Below are 23,523 nucleotides of genomic sequence, written 5' to 3'. Positions count from 1 at the left end.
GACACAAAACCAAATGCATCTTCTCCCGTGAGAACCACTCAGCCATGGTTGCCAGACCCAGCCATCCCCTTCAGCTCCCTACACCTGTCCCCTACAGCTCACTATGCAGCCACATCTCCAGAACACTACCAGAAGGTTGCCCAGAGAAGTTGTGGACGCCCCATCCCTGGAAGTGTTCAAGGCCAGGTTGGATGAGGCTTTGAGCAACCTGATCTAGTGGAAGGTGTCCCTGCCCACGGCAGGGGGGTTGGAACTAGATTATCTTTAACGTCCCTTCCAACCTAAACCATTCTATGATTCTAAGAGGCCAAAGCTGATCTTTGATGAGGTTTTGGACTTTGCCACCTCTGCAAAGGAGAATTTCTCTACCCCAGCACTAACCTCCCTCAGTAAGCCAAACTGCAAGCCACATAGGTGTGATGGATGAGTTGGCACATACAACCTCCAGCTGAGGAGGAAAACATTGCCTGGGGCAACAACCTCCTCAAGCAGCAGCCTGAGGTCTGTCCAACCTCATCACTCAGAGCCCTTCACCAAGAAAAGGTATGGAGGTAGCCTGGGTTTGGCTCAGTCTTTAGACGAGGTATAAACCACATGTGTTTGCCCCTGAGGTCAAAAGCACAAACCTCTCTACTAAGTTACACCACCGCACTGGAAAAGAAATTGTATCTGCCTTTCTCTTGAAAATCCCCCTTTTGCAGCCCTGCAGCTTTCACCACATGGAAATCCTGGACCCCCCCTTGACACCATCGACACATTCAGGGCTCCAAGAGCACTATCAAAGTCTGACTAAAGCCATTCAGAAGCTGTTAGCATGCAGATTTTGGTGATAATTTGGTGAATAGACTTGTCAAACAAATTGCCTTTATTATGGACCTATTAAATGCAATCAGGGAGAAGTGCTTTCCCCTCCCAACTCCAGCCCTCATCAGCTCAAACAAACACACGGAGCCAATTAGCAGGGAGGTGGCAAAAGCAGCTTTCACTTGAAACCTGCCCTTCTTGGGAAAAAGAGAAAAAAAAGCAAATCCAACAATAACAAAAATATCTTTGTGCTTTCAAAGCCAGGAAGAGCCTCCAGGGAAAGGTCCCGAAAGCCACCCAGGGCTCACCTGCAGGGTGTGGATGGGAGTTACCAGTATTCATCTGGCTCCATGCCGAATCAGCTCCCCTAAGTAAATTGCTGCTCACATCCAGCTTGTGCCAAATATAATGCAAAAAAATATAAATACTCAAGCAGGCTCAGGGGGAGCAGCACTACTGGGGCTGTTATTCCTACACCTTTATGTCCTGCAGCTGGGTTCTCCTGTGTCGGAAAAGGCAGGAGCTCCCATCAAAGCTATTGTCATGCCTAGAAACCTAACTTTTTGGCTTAGGTCCCTGCAGTGGATTCTCTGATGTCTGCAAATGGTTAAGTTCACAGCACAGCCTTTTCTGTGCTGCAGCAGTACTGAAGGGACCTGTCTCCACTAACACGAAACTCATGGCAAGCGCATAGACCTGATGCCACTACCTCTCTGCCTGAAATTAGCTAACGAATGGGAAAGTTGTTGAGGAGAATTGGAGCATCGTAATCACATAAGCCTAATTCCCTGCAGGTATGCAGCTGGAAATTAAATGGTCACCTTGGCTGGCAGTGGGCAGACTAGAATTCAACATGTGTTTGCACGAATTAGCTTCAGAGACAGGAATCCCATGGCAGGAGCTAGAGACAGCACATGGGATATGAGCAATAGCTGTTGACTAAGCTTTCAACTAAACTTTCAATGCCTGCTTTTTGAAGTTTCAATGCACCAAAGACTAATTTTGGCCCCATTTTCATTAACCTAGTCCCTCTATGGAGCAAGCTCCGTGCACTGCACATGGAGCACTGCCTCCCAGAGCCTATGTAGAAGAGCTATGGCACAGCTTCCTTTGGCAGGGCAAGGACATTGCTTTGTCTTGGACTCCCACCACAAACAGAAAAGGGCTAAAAACAAAGGTGAAGTTTTATCAGCCAGCAGGGATTTCAGAGAGTTCATTGCTAGGACTGAGATTAAGATTAAGGGTTTACAGTTAAAGCACAGAGATTCAAAAGAGCAGCCTCTTACCCTACACCTCATCAGTCTTCAAGTGTCACCTTGAACATAAGGGGTATGTGACACATCACGGCACTAGGTCCTAAGCCTTCAAACAGTCCTGAGCACAAGAACGATCACAGAATGAGATTAGACCAAGAGCCCATACTACAAGCAGCCACAGAGAAAAAGTCCAGGCCTTCTTAACAAGTGGCTGCAAAGTGCCTGATAACTCCACTCTCTCCCCAAGAATCTGCTTCCTACCCCACACCCTCCTGCAAACATCAATGTTTAAAGGCCTATTAAAGAAAAGAACTTCAAAACTCTTCACATAGTTCAAATACTTGACTTAAAAGGAATTTTAATTCTTACATCTCAGATTGCACCAGTCCCCAGCAGGACACGCAGTCATCATGTTCATGTTGTGGCACTTGAGCTGTTCAAACAGGAGGGATGGAGCCACAATGTGGCACCATGTGCTCAGAGGCCTCGCAGTCAGGATGATGGAGAACCCCACCAGCTCTACCTGTGCTTTCCTGTGAGTGTCACCCTGAGCCTCTCCTTACCCTCTCATGGTGCCTTCTCATGACCCATGTAAAGAAGAAACCTTCCTGCAGCCAAGAGACAGACACCTTGAAGACTCAGCCAGTGGGAGATTATTGGGAGCAGTGGGACATCGGTGAGTGTGCAATTCTTGGTAAGTCTTTTGGCCAGTCGTGTTGCAGAGCTGTAGTGTGTGGGTCAGATCAGCGCTGCTTATGATCTGCTTAGAGGTCAAGACTGGCCACCCCTAAGCTGTTTCTTTCCAGGGCTGGATCTATGCACTCCATCTGGCCCATCACAGAAAAGCCATGACCTCTTACTAACAGCTTACCTTTCTGGTAGTGCTGAGTCAAACTGGAGGAGCTGGAGAAGCTTTGTTGCCAAACAAGATCTACTGGATTGAGTTAAAAAAAAAAATTCACTGCCAAAAAACATCAGCTGCTCCCTCTGGAAAGTACTGCTATCTGCAACCTGGAAAAGCCCTTACATCCCAATGAGCTGTATCATCTCCCTTCAGCATATGGGCAGCAGCCAAACTTCTGCAGAAGCCTCTCATGGTATCACAGCAAGCCTTGCATTCCTCAGCACCAATAATCAACACAAATCCATTCATCTCCTTGGAATGCAGACAATTCATGTTTCAGATGCACCATCTCTGGGTGGGATGGCATATGGTAAGGCTATAAGGCTTCCCCAAAGACCTTCACCTGCTCAATTCCAGCCATGCTGGAGAAGAACCTGGAACACCCCAAAGTACAGAAAAAGTATGTAAGTGCCCAGAAACCATTGTGGTCAAATTATGTCAAAAAGCTAGCACCCTTCCATTTCCCATGTCAGCTCAAAACTCATATCTAGGGGTAACGGTAACAAACAAGGTGCTCCAGCAGGTAGGAAGAGTTATCCGGGCCACTGCTCCTTCACAGAGGCACATGGTGCATGCCCTCAAGCATTGGAGGGAGGTGAATGGGGTCTTTGCAAAACATATTGTGGAAGCATAAGGTGTGATTTGGGAAATATCATACCTTTTCCTACCCCTTTTCATCTTGTGGCTACCCAGCGCGTGGACTTAAAAAACCATATCCGAGCTGCTACACGCTGGGTACAGCCCTTTCCTGCAGCAAACCATGTTTCCTGTCCTGCAAGGTACAGTCAGTCCAACAAGACTGGGGACATTTGCCAAGCCTGCGATCAGGAAACACAGCTTGGATCTGGCAGAAGATTTCAACAGTTGTAGAAAACTCAGGAGAGTTTGTGCTGTTGGGATCACAGACCCTGCTTCAGAGCACAGCCTCACCATGCACGTACACAGCATTTTAAGCCACCCCTCTTCTCCCAAAGTGTGACAATACAGTTGGATGTTGCAGAAAACATGATTTTATTATCAGTAACCTTCTTATCTATATTTTAAAAGGACAGCATCTACCCTCCCTGCCAGCATCACCAAAGCCTCTTGAGTCTGCTTCCATTGAACTGGCTATGCTGTATACACACGATGTAAAGTATCCTTGCTCCGGGACACTTTTGCACACTTTAATGCTTAGCAATTTGGCCTGGCTGGGACAAACTTTATCTGCATTTCAGAAAGACCAGTACTTTCCCCATTGCAGCTTTAGCTCCCATCGTGCCCACTCCATGCACTTAACTTGTTTGCAAGGAGGAGCACAGAGAAAGCTCAATGCCAAGAAAGAGATAAAAACACCCTAGAAACAGGGAAATGCCTCAGTCCCTTCCATTCAGAGGCAGATTTGCCTTGAATGGCAGCCCCAGGACTGACCTGCCCCCAAAGGAGACTGAATCCCAAGCAAGTCAGCCCCCTTCAATTCGCATTAAGACTTCAAGCTACTGGACGTATTCTCCCTGCTACCCTCCACCAGAAGCTCCTCCTTTCTAACCCAAATCTCTCCCAGCACGCAATCACACGCACTCCCAGGCAGCGAGCAGCAGTGCTGTGATGTGTTGAAACCCAAGTTCGGTGAGAGATTCGGCTCTTACAAATGACACTTTCTCATCAGCAAAACTATAACTGGCAGCTCTTATCCGCTACTAGAGTTTTGCAACACACACCTAAAGAATATGCCAGACTAGTTCTTCACACTAAGATCCAAAATTAGAACCGATAGCCCAAAAGCAGTAACCCTCATTAGGCATTCCCGAGTAAACTAACCAACTGTAAAACGAGATCTTTTATATTTTTCTCTGATCCACATGCACCTCTACAAAGAATAAAAGCAGAAAGGTCATTTTAAAGTGACTGATGCAGCAGTACATAGTTATAAAACTTATATGGGACTCCATACCTTCAAAGTGGTGTGCACAACTCAAAACAAGTGCTAGGAACATTTTGAGATTCAGAAATTATTTAGAAATGAGACACTTCTCCTGGCTTAAGTAAACATAGGCTCAGAATACAATTCATTCTGTGCATGTAACATCTCCTTTATCTCAGCTCAGGGGGCTTTTGCAAGAATCAGGAGCTGTACGTTAAGAGGAGAGGACTCTGGCCCTTTACAAAATAATTGGGTCTTGCTATGTTACCTTTAATTTATGTCCTAGACCTACCCAGTCTCCTAACCCAGCTCTTTTCACTCCTCAGAGAAACACAGCACAAAACCTGCTACAACCTTACGCGAGTTAACGCTTTTCCCTTCCTTTTTCCCAAAGTTACTCAGACTCAACTCTGCTGGACTAGTTTTGCTGAGGGTTATCGAGAAAGGCACGTACCAGACTCAAAATCCTCAGATGGAAGATGCTTTTCATCAGATAATAAATAAAATAAAATAAAATAAAATAAAATAAAATAAAATAAAATAAAATAAAATAAAATAAAATCTCCCCACGTAACTGTCCCAGATCTGGTCACACCCCCTTCCGCTGAGCACGGTAATGTAGGAGCCCCCATCCCCGGGTGCTGCTCCCCTACCTGAGAAGTCTGCTGAAGTCCTGGCGAAGCTGCCCAAAGCTGTCAGGCACCCGAGTGCTGTGAAGAAGGCGGAGGCTGGAGACACATCTGGGCTGCACATCCTGAAGTATCCTGCCGGCTTGTTTTCTTCCCGAGAAAAGGAAAGACCTTCCTGCCCCGATCCGCTTCTTCTCATCGGCCGGAGAGCGGCGGAGGTCCCATCGCTGGGGAGGATCGCTGGCGGGAGCGGGGAAGGAAAAGCGCTCACACGCACACTTCCACACTCGCACACTTCCACACTCCACGCTCACAGTGACTCCCGGCTGCGCCAGGCTGACGAATGGGACAGACCTACCTGAGCCTCGGCGGAGGTCCCAGGGTCCTAAAAGCCATCGCTTCGCCCAAATGCGCTGCCGGCTTATGACTGGTGCAGCTGTCCCGCAGCGGCACGGCAAGCTGGTGGGGGAGGGGAGGGAGTTGGGGCAGGAGGCGGGGGGGTGTCCTGGGGGACTGGTTTGGAGAAGCCCGGTTGCTGTTGGTTTCGATTCTCAGGGATCTTGGCTCTGCGGTGCAGACGGGCAGAAGGATGGGCAGTGTTTGCAAAGGAGGAAGCTCAAAGCAAAGTGCTTGGGTCCACAGGGATTTTTGGCGTGATGGGTGTTTGTAGCTGCTGCTGACATCAGTGTGAGAAGTGGTGTCCTGCCACGTTGGTGGCAGGACAATTCTTCAGTGACATCCACTGTTGAGTGATCCTACACTGGAGGAGACTTTGCACAGGCCCAGGGAGCAACCGCCCCTGGATCTCACCACAGGACTGGGACTGGTGTAAGCCCACGTATCCAAAAATCCTCCTTCCTTTTGACAGCTGCCAGCCATGCCAGGCTCCCTCTATTCCACTGGACCCCTCTCCTCTCCAACGAGCTCAAGAGAGGATTTTCATGCAGATCCTAACCCTCAGTGTTCAGACCCAGGAAACCCATCTCCTTCCACAGCAATTGCTATAACCTCCAACTAGCATGGACTTAGCTGCTGACTTGAGCGCTGCTCACCCTGCAGAGTTAAAGGAAGGCTCAGCTCATCTGGAAACACATCCAGTACTTGATCCTGCCTGATCTTCATCCACATCCCGGGAGCATCAAGCCAGCTATGCTAACTTGAAAGAGCTGAGCTCTGGGGACACAGAGGTGGACTGCACTGGTGGTCCCTGTTCTTTCTGGGTACAGGAAGGAGGCCCCAGGCTTTGGTCATCAGCGTTAGCTGCAGCTCGGGCATAGGCTTTGTGTATCAATAGTGGACATAACCACCATATGCAGGCTAGAGCAGAGGCTGAGTGCCAGTGCAGAGAGCCGGGGATAGTTTTCATAGGCAAAGCCAACACTAGCCATTGAGCAACCTATGTCTACACATACACAAGCCTATAGAGCAGCACTGTGTGGGGCTGCCAGGGAAGGGCAGATGGAGCCAGGCACACACACAGCTGCTGAACAAAGCTGCAGATTCTATCCAGCAAAACTAACCTGAGTAGGGACATCCAAGGAAAATCACAACTGGTTTTTACTCCTCTGTCCTGTTCATCTACACAGAACTAAGTGAAGCTTTCCAAAAGTGTTCACCTCAGAGCTGAAAATAAATGTAAGAGGCTTTGGCCCAAAAGGCTATGGGTTTTTTCAGAGCTGAAAATAAATGTAAGAGGCTTTGGCCCAAAAGGCTATGGGTTTTTTCAGAGCTGAATAGAACTGAAAAGAGTATCTTATGCTGAAATTTCTAACAATGTTTCAGCTATTCTCAGATGAAAATCAAACTGGTCATCAGATTATATATGAAAGACATTTTCAAGTGTGCTGCCATGAATATCACAGTCATTGTTTCCACCAGAAATCTGTCCTGGGATGATCTATGTGCTAAAAGCAAATCTCAAGGGAGCTGCGAGTCCTGTGGCCCCATTTGTTTTCTGTCTATACTGCTGCTTGCTCAGGTTCCAACCAGCCACACCGAGGATGAGGGCAGTGTGGGAAATGATGAGTTTGAGCTTGAATCCTATCCATGATCCATCCACCCAGACCACATGAACAAGACTCTGGTCTGGCCTGAATTGCACCTAAGCAACTCTCCTTCCCACAAACAGCTCTTCATGCACTGAAGATCTATGGTGAAGGTGCAGATGAGTCACCTCTCAAGGATAGTGGTGGCTCTGGGTTGACCTGACAGCACAGACATACCCTGAGGTCCAGCAGGCTCTGTACAACCCAGTCCCAGTCCCTCCTCTCTGCAGACAATCCTGCCACCTTACCTGTTTGCAGAGGGCTGCCTAAGCAAGATCAAAGATGAGGAACTTCTATGAGCTGCCTTACTCTTTATTTCACTTGAGACTTTAATCTCACATGCCAGACCTCTCTAACCTAAAGTTTCCAGGGTTGACCAAAGTTTTAAAGAGAGAAGATCAGGACATTTGGCTTCTAGCATCTTCATATAATTCTTTTCTCACCTGGTTCTGCTGCCCTTGCCAAGAGGAAGATTCACCATCATTGCCTTATAGGCATGAGATAACCATACCCATTACCAGATTATCAGTCAAAGCTCCTTATCAGCAGGACAAAGAAATAACAGGGCCCCTGGAAATTTATCAGCTCTGGAAAATGGAAGCACTATTTGCTGAAAAGAGCCCACCCTGTTAGCAGGTGTTGATTTTACTGATTAAAGGGTAATTAGGTTTGGCTGACTCATTCTATGGAGAAGAAAAAAACTCTGGTGACAAAGGTTTTAAGGCTAAACATGGGAAGTGTGCTTGAGCAGCCCTTTAGGTTATTGTTAATAAAGTCAAACCAAAGGGGCGGAAGTTTACATCAATGGCATGTGAGGGCTTTGTTTTTAAGCAAGTTTGTAAAGATGTCTCCCAGAAGGAAAGTAGAAAGCAGCTTTTGCTGAAAAAGAAAAAAAAAAAAAGTTGTCTCAGCCTTTGAGAAACAGACAATTCAGTTAAAGCCCATCTCCATAACGCCCTTATTCCTTAGGGTATGTGGGAACATCAGCTGTGTGTTTCAAACGGAAAGAGGCCACCTGTCCCAACTGCAGCACAGACAAAGGATGGTCTCTTTGTCATGGATAGTCTCATGGGGTAAACATGAATCAAGCAGACACCAATATGGATCTTTATTTTTAGAAGTAACCGCCTTTGAAATTCATCCATGCCTTCAAATATGTCTCCTGGGGAGACATGTATCATCATGCATATGATGATACACAATCTGTTGGATCCCTTGTCCCCAAAGCCACCCAGAAGTGGGATTAGACCAGTACTGATGCAGTTCAGCATTACATCTTAGCTTGGAGGAAAGACCGTTGCCTTCTTTCTCTTCACAGAGTAACTATGGCGAAAGAATGGCTGCTCTTAGATATGACGTTTGGGTATACTTAAACATGCGTCCTATCTCTAGAAGATACGGCCTTGTGCCTGAGCTGGGTTTTAATATCTTCCTGATTATGGCAAAAAGTGCTTGGTCTTTATGTGCCCAGCTTAAGAAACAAAGAAGTCCATAGCACCTAGTTACTTACACAGAGCCTGGACATACCAACCAGTCCCACCTCTAAGGAGACCGGGGTACTTCTTCAATCAGAGCTAAACCAGGAGTAACTCACCTGAATCCCAAAGTGGCTTTAGTCCGGGATGCTTAACAACTGTACCTCGGTCCTCCGTTTTGACCATGACACTTAATCACACTGTTCTTTCTCCTTCCATGCTCCTCTCTCTTCCAGGTCCTCTCCTTCTCCTGCTGCACATAAACCTGTAATATCTGAAACATGCACACAGATTCCCAAAGTGCTTCAAAAGGAGTTAAGTACAACTGCAACTGGGGAAAACTGAGGCACTGAGAAGTGAAGCAATTTGTCATACAATTTTGTCAACGCAACATCACTCAGTTTATAAATGGTAATCAGGAACGGACCCAGATAGGATGATTCCCAGTTTAATGCTGTATGTACTGATCTTGCTGCCTTCTATCTAGGGCTGATTTTTGCTAATGCTTTCCTATTTTCCACTGACCCTGCACCACTAACCTCCACCTCACTGACATTAACAGCTTGAAGAAGGGCTGGTCACTAGAAGAGCCGGGCCAGAACTAGCTTTCAGTTAGAGAACCACATGAAGGATTGAACCATGTTTGTTTACACGGTTATAAGCAGTTTTATTTGTACAAATGTGCTAGGACTAGTCTTGCTTTCTGAACCCTAGTAACACTACTCACTTCTTACTGTGTTTTCCGTAAGGTCTCAAAGCACTCTCTAAAAGACCACCATACAATGCCATTGAAGTTCAAGCCATTCAAACTTTTGCACTCTGTGGCCACAGCACTATCTTTAAGGAACTCCAGTTAACTTGCTTCTAGGGCAAGAGACACTTCCCGCTGCAGAAAGCTCGTACTGAAATTGTACAGCATTCATTGTCTCTGGGCACCTGCCTCGAAGACACATCGCTGATACCTAATGCAGTAACGTTACTTACTGGACCAGCTACAACGGACACAGAGGAAGGAAGGAGACTACACAGTGGCTTAGCAGACGTTTGCAAATGTCTGAGTTCACCACACTAGGCACTGTCTGGGCTGACAGCAGCGTTGCGTGCAAAGCGGTGTGCATATGCTCATCGTTAGCTTAGTGGTTGCAAGCAACGGGGAACTACGTAAGACTAGTACAAAAGGTGGCACTTCTATACACAAGTAACTTGCCTCAGAAACAACTCAGGTGAGGTAAAAACGGACTAGAGCTCACCCAGCTTCCAACTCCTTTTCAGTACTTGCTGGATCAGCCCTTTGTGACAGATTGACAAGCCAGTATCACTCTCCCAGCCTTCCCCTGCTCGTCACTCTGGTGCTTGTTCTCTGCCTTGTTCTGCAGTTATCCCCAGGTGCTACTTCATGCATAGCCTTTCCCTAGTCATTCTTAACTTGAGATGCTGTTGATCTTGGAGAATCTTTTCTATTTCTCTCTATGAGAGAGTTGGAGTTGTTCAGCTTGGAGAAGAGAAGGCTCCAGGGAAACCTTCTAGCAGTCTTCCAGTACTTAAAGGAGGCCTACAAGAAAGCTGGAGAGGGACTTTTGAGAAGGGCATGTAGTGATAGGACAAGGGGCAATGGCTTTAAACTGAAACAGGGTAGATCTCGATTAGATCTAAGGAAGAAATTCTTCACTCTGAGGTGGTGGAGCCCTGGAACAGGTTGCTCAGAGAAGTTGTAGATGCCCCGTCCCTGGAAGTGTTCAAGGCCAGGTTGGACAAGGCTTTGAGCAACCTGGTGTAGTGGAAGATGTCCCTGCCCATGGCAGAGGAGTTGAAACTAGATGATCTTTAAGGTCCCCTTTCAACCCAAACCATTCTATAATTCCGTGATTCTATGATTTATTACTACACTGCTGATAATTTCTCACTTCACTTGTCAACCTCATCTTAGACATACATAACTATCCAAACCACCTTCTCCGTCCCTGCAGGGACAGGTAAAATCATTTATTTTCATCTCACTGAATCTGCCTCAACACAGCACACCAGCTAGCCTACGCATAGCCCTACCTCTGCAAAATGTACCTTCTGACATTAAAGGAAAAGCAGCTGTGTTCATTAAAAGGAGTCCCAGTCCTAAGCACTGATTCGAGGCAGTTTGGTTTTCACCAAAAGGAGTGCCACAAATGGTGTTATGAATACCTAGGAGAGTTGAGGGCTTCTTCAGCTAGTTTAGGAAGCCAGTGTCCATAGATGCTGCTGCTTCCATGGGGAAGGAGACAAAGACGCAAAACTTGCAAAGCCCAGTTCTCAGGTGAAAGCTCTGCTGCAAATCCAGGGGAAGCAAAGTGAGACATAAAAGGAAGCTGCAGTTTCTCTCTCCCACCTATCTTCATGCAATAATACTGCACATAGTTGAACCAGCGTAGTGGAAAATGATGTTATGATTTCTAAAGAGTTTTTACAAAACAAAGGATGTTGGATTACATTTTCTCCTCAGTTTAGTCACTGTTCACACAGTAATGAAGAGCAGAAGTTGGCTTGCTTTGTTTAAAATAATGAGAAGCTGTGATTTTGACTAATCTGACCATAAATTTTTATCTTGCTTTTTCTCCTGCATGAGCAGGTTGTGATAGTAGGTATAATTTACTATGACAGACCACTAGCATTAATGCATTAATCAAGAAAAACAAATGGTCCCCTTTTGAAATCTCCTGCCCACCTAGAGAGAGTAATGGGGTTATAAATGGAGAAAGAACAAATATTGACTCTATGAAATGTAAAGGTGCCTGGGAGGTCACCCATCAGTCTTTAGATTACACTTGCCTTTCAAGATGAATGGTTTTCTTTCATAATCCATTTTGACTATTTCTTTTAAGCATCTTATGAAACTGGATGGGGATATTCAACTCAGTGCTCTCTTTAGGTTTTCAAGACGTTCCAGACTGTTTCTGAAGGACAGCACCTCTGATTTCTGGAATGAAGTAGAAGCTCCCAACCCAAGAGTTGTATTTCAGTTTCACGTAAGTACTGAAGGAACTGTGTGGACTGATCAAAGAGTTATTTGTTTGATGGTGTTTCTGGTGCAGCTTTCCACAACGTGGCTCCACAGGCTCATCCTCCATCACTTACACTATGGAAACTGGAAACTCAGAGACATAGACAACACTTGGCATCTGGACCCATACAGGACTCAAAAGGACCCAAAAATTTACTGCCTAAGGGAAAGGCCTCTGGTACCATTTAGTAAACTTCATCTTACTTTGTCACACACTCTTCATCCCCCTCCAAACTCATAATGTCTCACACATTTAATCTCTGAAGCAGCACTACATCTGTCTTCTACATAGATTATTGGAGTCTGCTTTTGATTTATTTCAACATTGGCTTCCACATTAGATTTAATTCCTCTTAAAAATGTCTTACTGAATCAGAAAATTAGGAGAATTGAGTGTTTCATGGATGTTGAGATAATCCACTGTTGCTGTCCCTTCCATAACCTATAAGGTTGCCAGGCATCCCATAGGGAACTCAGTACTGAGTGGGGACACAACTGAGAGCCAAAACCCCAAGAGAAGCTGCAAAGTCAGTCACATCATAAATTCTCCATGATCTGAAGACAAAACAGATTCCAAGAGGAATTTAAAGACACTTCTGACTCTGAACATAGGACCAGTATCTACTGAGGGACTGGCAAAGCTGCCAGCAGACCAGTTCATAGTTCCTGTATCACCTGCACCCTGATAGAAATCATTAGCACAGGTTTTTTTTCTTCTCCCACAAAGGTCACAAAATAACAGTTTATCCTTCAGGGCTGGAGTGCAACAACGGGAAAAGGAAATGGAAGAAAATAGGTGTGCATGAACACACTGGTGATGCGCCATGAAAACCACGCCTGCTGCCAGAGGCCCTCCAGGATCCTCAGGCTCAGGGGAGCAGATGTAATCACTTCTCCTGCAACTGCAGAAGAGGAGAACATGCCATTGGTCTGTCAGGGTTAACCGTGCATGGCTCCAATGGGATGTATGCTCCAAAATAACCGAGGCCTGGGGGTATTTTGACAGAACAAGCTGAAGATTTTCCAGTCCATTGCTTCTCCATGCTCAATGCTAGGACAGCATGTCTGAAGAACAGTTCTCCCTCTCTTTGCTTGCTCTACAGTGAGGTAAAAAAGATAATTGTGGGTGCTTGATGGCCACTTCAATGAACAGCTGTTCAAGCCAGAAGGGTCTGGCACTTCATGTTATTTTAAGCAACATTTTGGGATACCTCCAATTACTAAGTTTCAGCAAGATCAACTCACCTTAAGCTCACCAACAACTCATGTCTCATTAAAGTGAATCTTCCAGAGAGACTAAAGCTGCCTTAGGTCCCTTCCAACTCAAACCATTCTATGATTCTATGATTCTATGATTCTATGAAGGGACCTTAAAGATCATCTAGTTCTAAACACCCTGCCATGGGCAGGGACACCTTCCACTACATCAAGTTTCTCAAAGCCTCATCCAACCTGGCCTTGAACACTTCCAGGGATGGGCCATCCACAACTTCTCTGGGCAACATATTCCAGTGCTCCACCATCCTCAGAGTGAAGAAGTTTTTCCTTAGATCTAATTTAAATCTACCCTCTTTCAGTTTAAAGCCATTGCCCTTTGTCCTATCACTACATGTCCTTGTAAAAAGTCCTTCTCTAGCTTTCTTGTAGGCCCCCTTTAAGTGCTGGAAGACTGCTAGAAGGTCTCTCCAGAGTCTTTTCTTATCTTCTCTGGGCTAGACAATCCCAACTCTCTCAGCATGTCTTCACAGGAGAGGTGCTCCAGCCCTCGGACCATCTCCGTGGCCCTCCTCTGGACTCACTCCAGCAGCTCCATGTCCTTTCTATGTTGGGGGCCCCAGAGCTGAACGGAGTTCTGCAGGTGGGGTCTCACAAGAGCAGAGTAGAGGGGCAGAATCCTCTCCTTTGACCTGCTGGCCACGCTGTTTGGGATGCAGCCCAGGATACGGTTGGCTTTCTGGGCTGCAAGCGCACATTGCTGGATAATGTTGAGCTCCTCATCAATTAACACCCCTAAATCCTTCTCCTCAGGGCTGCTCTCAATCCATTCTCTGCCCAGCCTGTCCTTGTGCTTGGGATTGCCCTGACCCATGTGCAGAACCTTGCACTTGGCCTTGCTGAACTCCATGAAGTTCGCATGGGCCCATCTCTCCAGTCTGTCAAGATCTCTTTGGATAGCATAAAAAGGTGTTACCACCTTTTGCTGTGTTTCATCTAAAAAGACAGAATCCAAGTTCCCTCAGGGAAAATGAAAATTCACTCCCTTCTTCACACCCTCTGACACTCCACAGACAGCTGTGTTAGGGCTGCTGCAATGTGGCCTTGGGTGATTAAAAGAAATATCTGTGATTTCCAACTGCAACACAGCCTGTTTCAGAAGTGATATTGACAGCCTCCATCCCAGTGCTGCAGAGATTGATGCATATATCTATGCTGGGACAGAAGCAATGCATCCCTGACCTCGTGGGGACACGAGCAGGTGTATATGTTACGTATATCCAGATAGCATATGTTAAGACGCAGGTAGGCAGGAAGCAGCCTGCCTGTGTTCACACAACTCAGAATAAGAGCCCTGCCCTAGTGCTGCTAACAAGTTGTGGGGCTTCTTAACTCACATTCAGTGTCACACAAACCCAAATGTGTCCTAGACCTCTATTAGTTGTCTCTCAACTCCTTCTTAGCCAATACTAATGCAGCCTGCTGGGCATCTCCACATCAGAAATGTAACCCCTTCCCTATCTGGCCAAAAGCAGCATATGGTCTGAGAAGGTCTGTTCTTTGAGCTTTGCTTACAACAACATTGAGCTAAAGCACAGAAAACAAAAATGAACGGCTCAGAGTCACAAAGAAAGGGTGGAGTGGAACACAAGGCAGGTCCCCTTCATCCCATCCTGAAATCTGCCTTTTTTCCACTAATAAGCAGAATTATCATTCAGTGGAATCTTTAGCAAGTGTGTTTCTACATAGGCCCAAGAGGAATCAGTTATACAGGTGACCTGAGAGAGAATACTTTGTCTTTATTGGTACATCTGCAAGGACACAAACATCAGGGGAGGAAGTCAAGACACTGAAATGCCCATGCCGAAAGAGATTTGGTTTTGAAATAGGCTGGAGGTGGGAGCACGTCCAGCTGGATAACTGACTGAATTCAACCTCTCAATGCATGTGGTGGTCAAAAGTGCTACCTCAGTACTGAACATAAATGCAGTTGAAGAATATGAGCTATTGTTATCTCTGTATTTGGGATGACGGTTAGCACTACTGAGCTGTCGTGTTCACTTTTGAAACAAACAGTTCAAGAAGGATATTGAACTACTGGCAGAGACTTCAAAGACAGTAACATGAAGGATGACATTTAATGGAAGACCTTGGCCCCATCCTAATTCCATAGATGAGGGGGAATCAGGCTAAGCACTATTTATTTTCTACCTGTCTGTGTTTTCTTCCCAAGGAAACTCAGATGCTCAGACAGGGAATTGCAGTACATTTTGATGGGAACAAAAAAGACCTGCAGGGCACAGCATCCCTAGATTGAGTCACAGCTGCCTAGGCATTGTGGAAACACACCTACGGTGTGCTCCATGGGACATCCCTGCTCCTCCAGGGTAGATTCGGCTAAAACTTCTTATTAAAAAGAACTTAAAGAGTGACTTGACCATGTCTATCTGAAAGGGAGACACACATTTAGTAATAGTGGGCCATAATTCAAGCTGGGCAAGCAATGACGAGTAAATTTTGTATAGTAGCCATAAGGAACCACAGATGAGCTTCCCCAGGATCTGACAGGGGGAACAAGAAATACGTTCAACTCAGAGAAGAGTTCAATTCAGAGAAGTCCCAAAGTCTGTTTAATCTTTGCCAGATCACCTGAGCACAGTGATGCCTTTATGAATTTTATCCTACTCCTAGAAGCATTTTACAGAAATGATTAACTCGTGATTGTAAAGTGATCCATATTTTCATAGATCTTGTTATATAGGTAAGAAAAATAGGAAGGCAGACCTTCTACTGTATCTGACCTGCTCAGTGAAGAAACTCAAGCTGAATCCCTGTATTTCAAACTCAGGAAAGCTGTCCCTGAAAAAAGAGACTCAAGAACAGGGAGTCCGCCATGAATAAGAAGCTCGTACACTACAACTGATGAACCTAAGGAAACAGCTGTCTGCAAGTCAACCTCAATAACCTGCACTTGTGCTCCTTAAAAACAGAAACCTGAGGCGCATCTGACCGGCTTAGCCAAGGAAATCAGCGGTGCCTTGATGTCAGAGTGCCACAACAGACCACACAGAAACTAGACACAGGGTGCAGGGCACCTCAAGTGAAGTGGGGTTCACTTACAGTAACTTGGGAATTCCTGAACTTGATGCAGTGCCAGGCTGTCAAGATGGTCTTGTTAGGCTGCAGTCCACAGTGGTCAGCCAAGGAGCTGGAAATGGCTCCCTTACACTGAAGAATCCAATTCTCTTCTTAAAGGCAGTTGTGAGCCACAAGTCCGCACTTTGCTGGGTCATAAGCCACGCATCTCCTTATAGCTGTTTTAGGAACTCCTCGATCACCATTAAGTTATTGGAATTACCCCTATATGCTCTGTCCCTCACCCCCTGAGATATATTCTTCTGACTTCTTAATAGTGCTCAGGTAGCGACAAGAACTTCAAAAAAGAAGAATCTTGAGAACGTGTCTTCGCTTGAAGTGGCGTGCTCAGAGTTGGTGAACTTTTTTTTATATTTTAAAGGTCAGAGTGCCCTCTTCTGTCCTATCCGTGTCCTGATTATTTACTCACCCCATGTTAGATCAGCAGATTATCAAGAAACACTGTGACTTGTCTTCTGCACACCTTATCATCTTCTAAACAACAGTTAAGAAACCAGACAGCTGATCACAACTTAGGTATCAGCTCTCGTTAACGCGGGAGCTCAGGCAGGCTCCAAAGTCAGCTGCCACCAATAAAACGAGCAGGGAGAGCATCACGGGCAACATGATCGATCTCATTAGTTGCTGAGGTCAGACGTATTTTGAAGTCAATCTCTGTGAAGTTTAAACGGTGGGATGTTATTTAATAGGTCCGCACTCTGCATTTAAACTTCGCCTCTCTCCTGCCTGTGTAACCACTAATTGAATCCAGACTCTTACGTATACCTCAGGAAGCCTGACTGACACACACATATTAAAAGTCGCTCAAGAATACCGATGTACATAATCGTTTCCAAACTAACCACGGTGAAAACACTGGGACCGCAGGTTATCTGAGTCATGGGCAGAGCTAACCGTGGTCCAGAAAGCTTGATTAGCGGAGGGTTTCTATTATGAAAACACACTTCTGGAAACCGCTCACGGACCCTCCGGCAGGGCAGGGCAGGGCAGGGCAGGGCGCTTTCCTCGGGTATGAACCGGCCGCCCCTCAGCCGCTTCGGCACAGCGGCGCGGGAGGGCAGCGCCGCCGGCCGCAGCGCTGGTTCGCGCTCGGGGCTGCTTTGGCCCTTTGCGCGCACCATAGCGGCGCTGCGCGCATGCGCCGGCAGGCCGGAAGCGGCCGCAGTCGCCATGGCAGCCGCCTGCGGGAGGCTCTTGCCGCGGAGCGCTGCCGCGGGGGTGGTGGGCTTTGTCGCCTCCCGGCCCGCCTTGCCCAGCAGTGAGGACCGCCCGTGCCCCTTCTCCCCTTTCAGCCCGGTGCCCTTCGCCGGCCCGCGGCGGAGAGCGGCTGCCCGCGGCCTGTCCCTGTCCCTCGGCGCGTCTGCCCAGGGAGCGGGGTCGGGGTGGGGGGGGGAAGGGATGTCCTCGGAGGGGGGTGCCCCGGGCCTCCTGTGTGGGGGTGGAATCTTGAGCTACACAGCTGTTGGGGGAAGCTCAACCTGAAAACACGAGGGTTTAAAAATTATGTTGTTCTTACAGGGTATGTTTCTTCCTCGGGGTGTCGAGCTAGCAGCGATGGAAAGCCAGCAAAATTTCAGCCGCCTCCAAAGCCTGTTATTATTGACAAGCAGAAGCAGAGAGAGGAGAGGAGGTAGGGTGTCCTGGTGCTTATCCCAGTGGGCTTGTGTTCAGGTCTGCCTTCAGGCTCTTCGTTGTGTGAGCACCCCTTCAAAGCCTCAAGGTGTTATTCCAAAGAAAGTATTTGCAAAGTTCTGGCAGAGATAACTTACGTTGAAATATGCTTAAAACATCGTAAAATACTGTGTTCTGGAGTTCCTGAAAGCAGGGAAATGTGGGGAAAAAAAAAAAAAAGTATGAGGGCATACATTACTGTTTGTGAAATGGAGCTGATATCATCAGTGGTAACCTTCATGAGACATCTCTTGTCCTGAGTAGTTTTGTTGGTCGCCTCAGCCTGTTTGCATTGCTTTAAATGGCACAGTGGTTAAAAGTGCATTGCTGTATCTGGAAGGAGAGTGATAGTACGGTATCTTTCATCTTACCCCCAAAAAAGCATAGCATGTGGGCACCCTAGGAATGGGAAAAGTATTAAAAATCAGAATGTAAAAACTTCTATTCTGTCTTCAGATTTCGTAATGGAAATATCTTTAAAAACTGAATGCTGCGTGTGATGCAGCAGCTGGGAAGAACAGGGAGCTACATTTAAGTGACATTTTCTTTTCCTGAGCTTTGAAGATCATGAGTAGACTTGATGTTTGTTGTCTGCCTGTAGGCAGCAGCACCAACCAGCACCTCTGTGCTGCAGTGTGCGTTGCCCTGTGCTCCCCACACAGCCCCCGTAAGGTTTGTAAGGCGGGTTTGCATTTGTCCTCTTTTTCTGTGTTGGGTGCTTTTCTCCTGGCTGGATCCAGGACTTTCAAGATAAATCTGTACTAGTGAATTCAATGCATCCAGCTTCATCCTCTAGCTCTGAGGCCAAGCGGTCTTGCCATCCTAACCAGAGTGACCGCACCCAAATGGTCTGTTGGAAATGGTCCTCGGTCCGTGCCAACACCATGTCAGGGAACATGCCTTCAACTCGGCACCCAGACATTAAAGTTCCAGGGCACGAGGAAATTCCTTGGCATGGTTTAATTTATTGGAGCAGAAAATAGTTTTAAGAGTCCCTTTAAGCTTCTCTGACACAAAGAACACATGTGGTGTCTTCTGTAGGCTCTGTTTGGCTGTTTGTAAAACCTGTTAATAGATTGTTCTGTATCTGTTAGTATAAAGTCATCAAACAGTAAGTGTTCTGTCACATGGATTACAATTAAACCATGAAATAACCTGCTTCTAAGCTGCTCACAGCAGTAACTGAACTGTCCTCTTTCAGTCAGCTCCTCTGAGATCAACATTTGCTGTTTTTTTAAAAAAAAATGTTTAAAAGAACAACAAAAAAAACCCAACAACAACAAAAACATCACCAAAAACCTTTTGGAGAATAACAACAAAAAAAAATTGTTAACTTCCTGAACTGCAGTTCAGATCTATGAAAAGGCAACCAGTATTGGTGGTTAACAGGGGGTAATTTTTAATTTTTAGACCAAATACTTGGACTTCTCTAGTACTTCTTATGCAAATGCTTTTGTTTTATACTTACAAAAGTTTGGATTTTTTTACAGGTTCTTGAGCCCTGAATTTATACCTCCCAGAGGGAGAACAGATCCTCTTAAATTCTATATAGAAAGAAAGGATATGATACAGAGACGAAAAGTCTTCAACATCCCGGAGTTCTATGTTGGTCAGTAACAGCGCTAGAACCTTCATTATTTCATCAATATTTTCTGTTGGGTGGGATGGTAAAAAGCGTGGTTGCATGTCGTAGAACATCACAGTATCAGGTACGTTAGATCAACTTGTATGTGGTTCTGTACATAGGACTTCATATTTTTATTTCTTATTTACATCAATGTGTTTTTTTAAGTCCTGGCATTTTAGCATATGGCTTACCAGTAAAGCTCAACAAAGGAAAATACATTAGGTTATTTGTATTCAGTTTGCATAATGAAGAGTAAAAGATACAGGTGAAGGTTTAAAGGTGAAGAAGCTTCATAGTTAACCTGCAGAATCACTTTAGAATCATAGAATGGTTAGATTTGGAAGGGACCTCAAAGATCATCTAGTTCCAACCCCCCTGCCATGGGCAGGGAAACCCTCCACTACACCAGGTTGCCCAAAGCCTCATCCAACCTGGCCTTGAACACTTCCAGGGATGGGGCATCTACAACTTTAACATATATTAATTCAGCACACGTTAGAAGTTTATTTTGTTCCTGGCAGTTTTCCTGGAAAATAAAACATTTTCAAAATGGACCAAAACGCATGCAATTTGATCTCTTCCCACATTTTGATATGTATTTACTTGACCTGTCTAGTTATTGTAATTTTTTTTTTTTTTTTTTTTTTTGGCAGGCAGCATACTTGCTGTCACTACTGCAGATCCATATGCCAGTGAGAAAGCCAGCCGGTTTGTAGGCATCTGCATTCAAAGAGGAGGAAAAGGACTTGGTGCTACCTTTGTCCTTCGGAATGTTATAGAAGACCAAGGTGGGTTTTTAACTGTGGTAATTATGCTAGAAATGGTAAGCAAAAAATGTTGATGTTGTTGTATGCGAAGGGATATCTGGTGTAGAAATGTTGTCTGCAGAGAGGATGACAATGAATTAAAGTGAAATCATGAGTTTAACTACTAGGGGATACTACTGCAGGTTTAAAACTGTGTACGCAGACATGCTGACGTGGCACATATTTGAAGGCATGCAACTGCTTTTTGTCTATATACTTGGTGATTTTTAGATCTGTATTCTGAGGAGACTGAATGTGATCCACTGTTTGTGCCTCTGTTTGAGCCTGGGCAGTCTACTGCCAGCCGGGTAAATATTGGGCCCGTTTGGGCGCTGTGTGTTTGCATAAAGCGGGGTGATGTGCGTGAGCTGTGTAACAAGCGACAGATTAGCAGAATTTTACAATAGGTTCATGTTCTATTTTATGACAAAATGGGGGGACATGCAAATACTGATGTTCTGAGAGCAAACATGAAAGGGGTGTGTGTCTCTCAATATACACTACTTACACAATGAGAGATAGTAACAGCCATTGTAACCAAAAGGGAGTAAAGTTTAAAACCCAAGCTCATCTTCCTTATATTGTAACCATTTAATATCTCTTAAGCCATTCTGTTATCCAAAAATTGAATTAATAAAGAAATCTGTATGTGTCTGTGCAGACACAATGTACTTATACGCTCACATGTGCACACAGCATTATATATTGTTGTTCTCTGGCAAGCAAAAAGCAGTTCTTGAATAATACAGGAATGTGTAACACTGAAGAAATACTATTTTGATGTTAGTATTTCTAATGAATTTGGTTCATTAAACCAGACTTTCTCTTTCTAAGGTGTTGAAATATGTTATGAACTATACAATCCTCGAATCCAGGCGATCGAGGTTCTGAAGCTAGAAAAGAGGCTGGATGACAACCTGATGTACCTGCGAGATGCCCTCCCTGAATATAGTACTTTTGATGTGAATATGAAACCTGTGTTTCGTTTAGACCATGAAGAAATTCCTGTAAACAAGGTAGGAGCCTCATGTTTCAGAAGGAAAGTGGAGGATCATTTAGGTAACTTTTGTTCCTGACCAATACCCTGGAAGGCCGTAAACAGCTCTCTGTTGCATTAGTTACCGGTGTGACAGAAGTACATAAAATAAGGCAAGTTTTTATGCCCTTTCTATAGAGAAGAATATTGAGAATGTAAATACCTACCATTCCCAGTAGTTAATTTTGAAGACGGGTAAGGAGTAGTGGCATCCACGTGCCTCTGCGTAACTACACCACAGAGAGGGCGGCTTTTCTTACAGAAATGTTAATGTGGTCACTGATTTGGGAGTGGTAGGTGTCAGGAAAGAAGGTAAGATTGGAAGAGTCAGCTAAAACGCACATTTCAGAGGAGATCTAGAAACCAGCAGACCCTGTCAAAGAGCGCTGTCTAGTAACTCGGTAACTTAACAGTGATCATTCCTCCCTTTCCCTATCATGCTACTTCTCATTTCTTTAATAAGGAACAGGACTAGAGAACTACAAAAGATGAGTTGACTTCACTTTATGTGTCAATTTAAAGGCTGTGTAATAAATCAAGACAGTGTTAATTAAAAAGTTTTACAAGATACTATGACAACAGTCATGTGGACACAAAAAATTCCTTTTCTCCTAATAGTGTAAGCAGTAGCAGTTCCTTACCATACTAACAAATTGGTCTGTTTTCTCTAACTTTCCTTCTGTCAGAGCAGGAGTTGTCTTGCCTTTTGCTAAGCTCACAATCAAGATTCTGATTACTTAATACTATTTTTTTTTTTTAAATCTTTCACCCTAGCTGCAGGTACGAATGAAACCTAAACCATGGTCAAAACGGTGGGAAAGGCCAAAATACAATATAAAAGGAATAAAGTTTGAGCTACCTGAAAAAAAAATGAAAGAAGCACAGAAGTGGAATAAGCCATGGCTAGAGTTTGATATGATGCGAGAATATGATACTTCAAAAATAGAGGAAAAAATTTGGAGAGAAGTGAGTGAAGAGCTTAAAAAATAAGAATGGTTTTTGCAGACTAGGAATTACTGAGAAAATTAATATTTACTTGAATTTACTGGATGGATTATATCACTTGTCAAGTTTTGTATATACATAGGCAAAACAAACAATAAAGTTAACCTTTCCAGAAGATTCTGAAGTGTACAAACTTTTGTGGTTGAACAGTAACTTCCTGCTCCTGAAAACAACCACTCCTTTTTCTGAGGAGCATAATGCTGTGTTTACCCCTTCGCCAGAAGCAAGAAGCCTCTTTTTAAATTTGGGTTTATATCACCCAGTCAAGTTAGTTGTGTTGTCATTTCCAAATCCTTCTGCTACTTCTCTCTTTACAGACCAGGTAGTGGCCAGTTGTAGAACTGCTTGACTCATAACTTCACAAGTGGGCTGTAGCAGGGAAGCAGACATGCCTGAGCCAACCATGCTCTCTCACAGTAAGTGCTGGTGAGTTTTCCCATTTAAAAAAAACACCAAACAATTACCCCATTTCTTACAGAGCAGTAATACTCATCTGCCAACAGAGCAGCAAATACAAACACTCTGAAATCAGTTTTGAAGAACTGAGCTGGTTTGTTTAAGCTAAATCATGTGAATTAGTGTAAGGTTCATGATGAAGTGCTCACAAAGTGTCAGAGAAGGTTCCCAATACGGGGACAGCTTGTTTCATAAAACTGTGTTTCCATAGTAGAAGCACATAAGGGCTCTGCATTCCCCTGCTTACAAGTAACCTTTCTTCCACAAAGAAACACCTGTAGAGCTGTGATAGAACATCTATTAACGTTTTTACAATAACACAAGGCTGGTTGCTTCAGGGGAGACCTTTAGCTGGGATGAGACAAAGGAGAAGAAGAGAAAAGCATTAAGATTGTGAGCTTGTGGTGACTGCTGATCAGCTATTGCATTTTTGCTGGCCTTCTGAGAGGATAAGCAACAGAAATTCACTATTACTAGAAAGCAGGACATGGAACATAGCTC

The 23,523-nt window shown here is 45.0% G+C and overlaps 2 protein-coding genes across 2 annotated transcripts in view; one reads left to right on the top strand and one right to left on the bottom strand.

The window, feature by feature from the left end:
* LOC104373370 (protein eva-1 homolog C) overlaps positions 1-5,620 on the bottom strand; it is a 231,947-nt gene extending 226,327 nt beyond the window's left edge. The window contains exon 1 of the mRNA XM_086623636.1: positions 5,521-5,620. Within this exon, the coding sequence (XP_086479762.1) occupies positions 5,521-5,620 (100 nt within the window). The remainder of the gene's footprint in view (positions 1-5,520) is intronic.
* An 11,956-nt stretch (positions 5,621-17,576) lies between these two features.
* On the top strand, positions 17,577-22,683 carry MRPL19 (mitochondrial ribosomal protein L19). Its single transcript, XM_086623624.1, has 6 exons — positions 17,577-17,679; positions 17,940-18,051; positions 19,583-19,701; positions 20,373-20,507; positions 21,360-21,541; positions 22,336-22,683. Exons 1-6 carry the CDS (start codon positions 17,592-17,594, stop codon positions 22,549-22,551), a joined length of 852 nt encoding a protein of 283 aa, XP_086479750.1. The 5' UTR covers positions 17,577-17,591; the 3' UTR covers positions 22,552-22,683.
* The last annotated feature ends 840 nt before the right edge of the window (positions 22,684-23,523 follow it).

The sequence above is a fragment of the Tauraco erythrolophus genome, chromosome 2 (genome assembly GCF_009769465.1).
Source record: "Tauraco erythrolophus isolate bTauEry1 chromosome 2, bTauEry1.pri, whole genome shotgun sequence".
Lineage (NCBI taxonomy): Eukaryota > Metazoa > Chordata > Aves > Musophagiformes > Musophagidae > Tauraco > Tauraco erythrolophus.
This window is presented reverse-complemented; position numbering and strand designations above follow the sequence as displayed.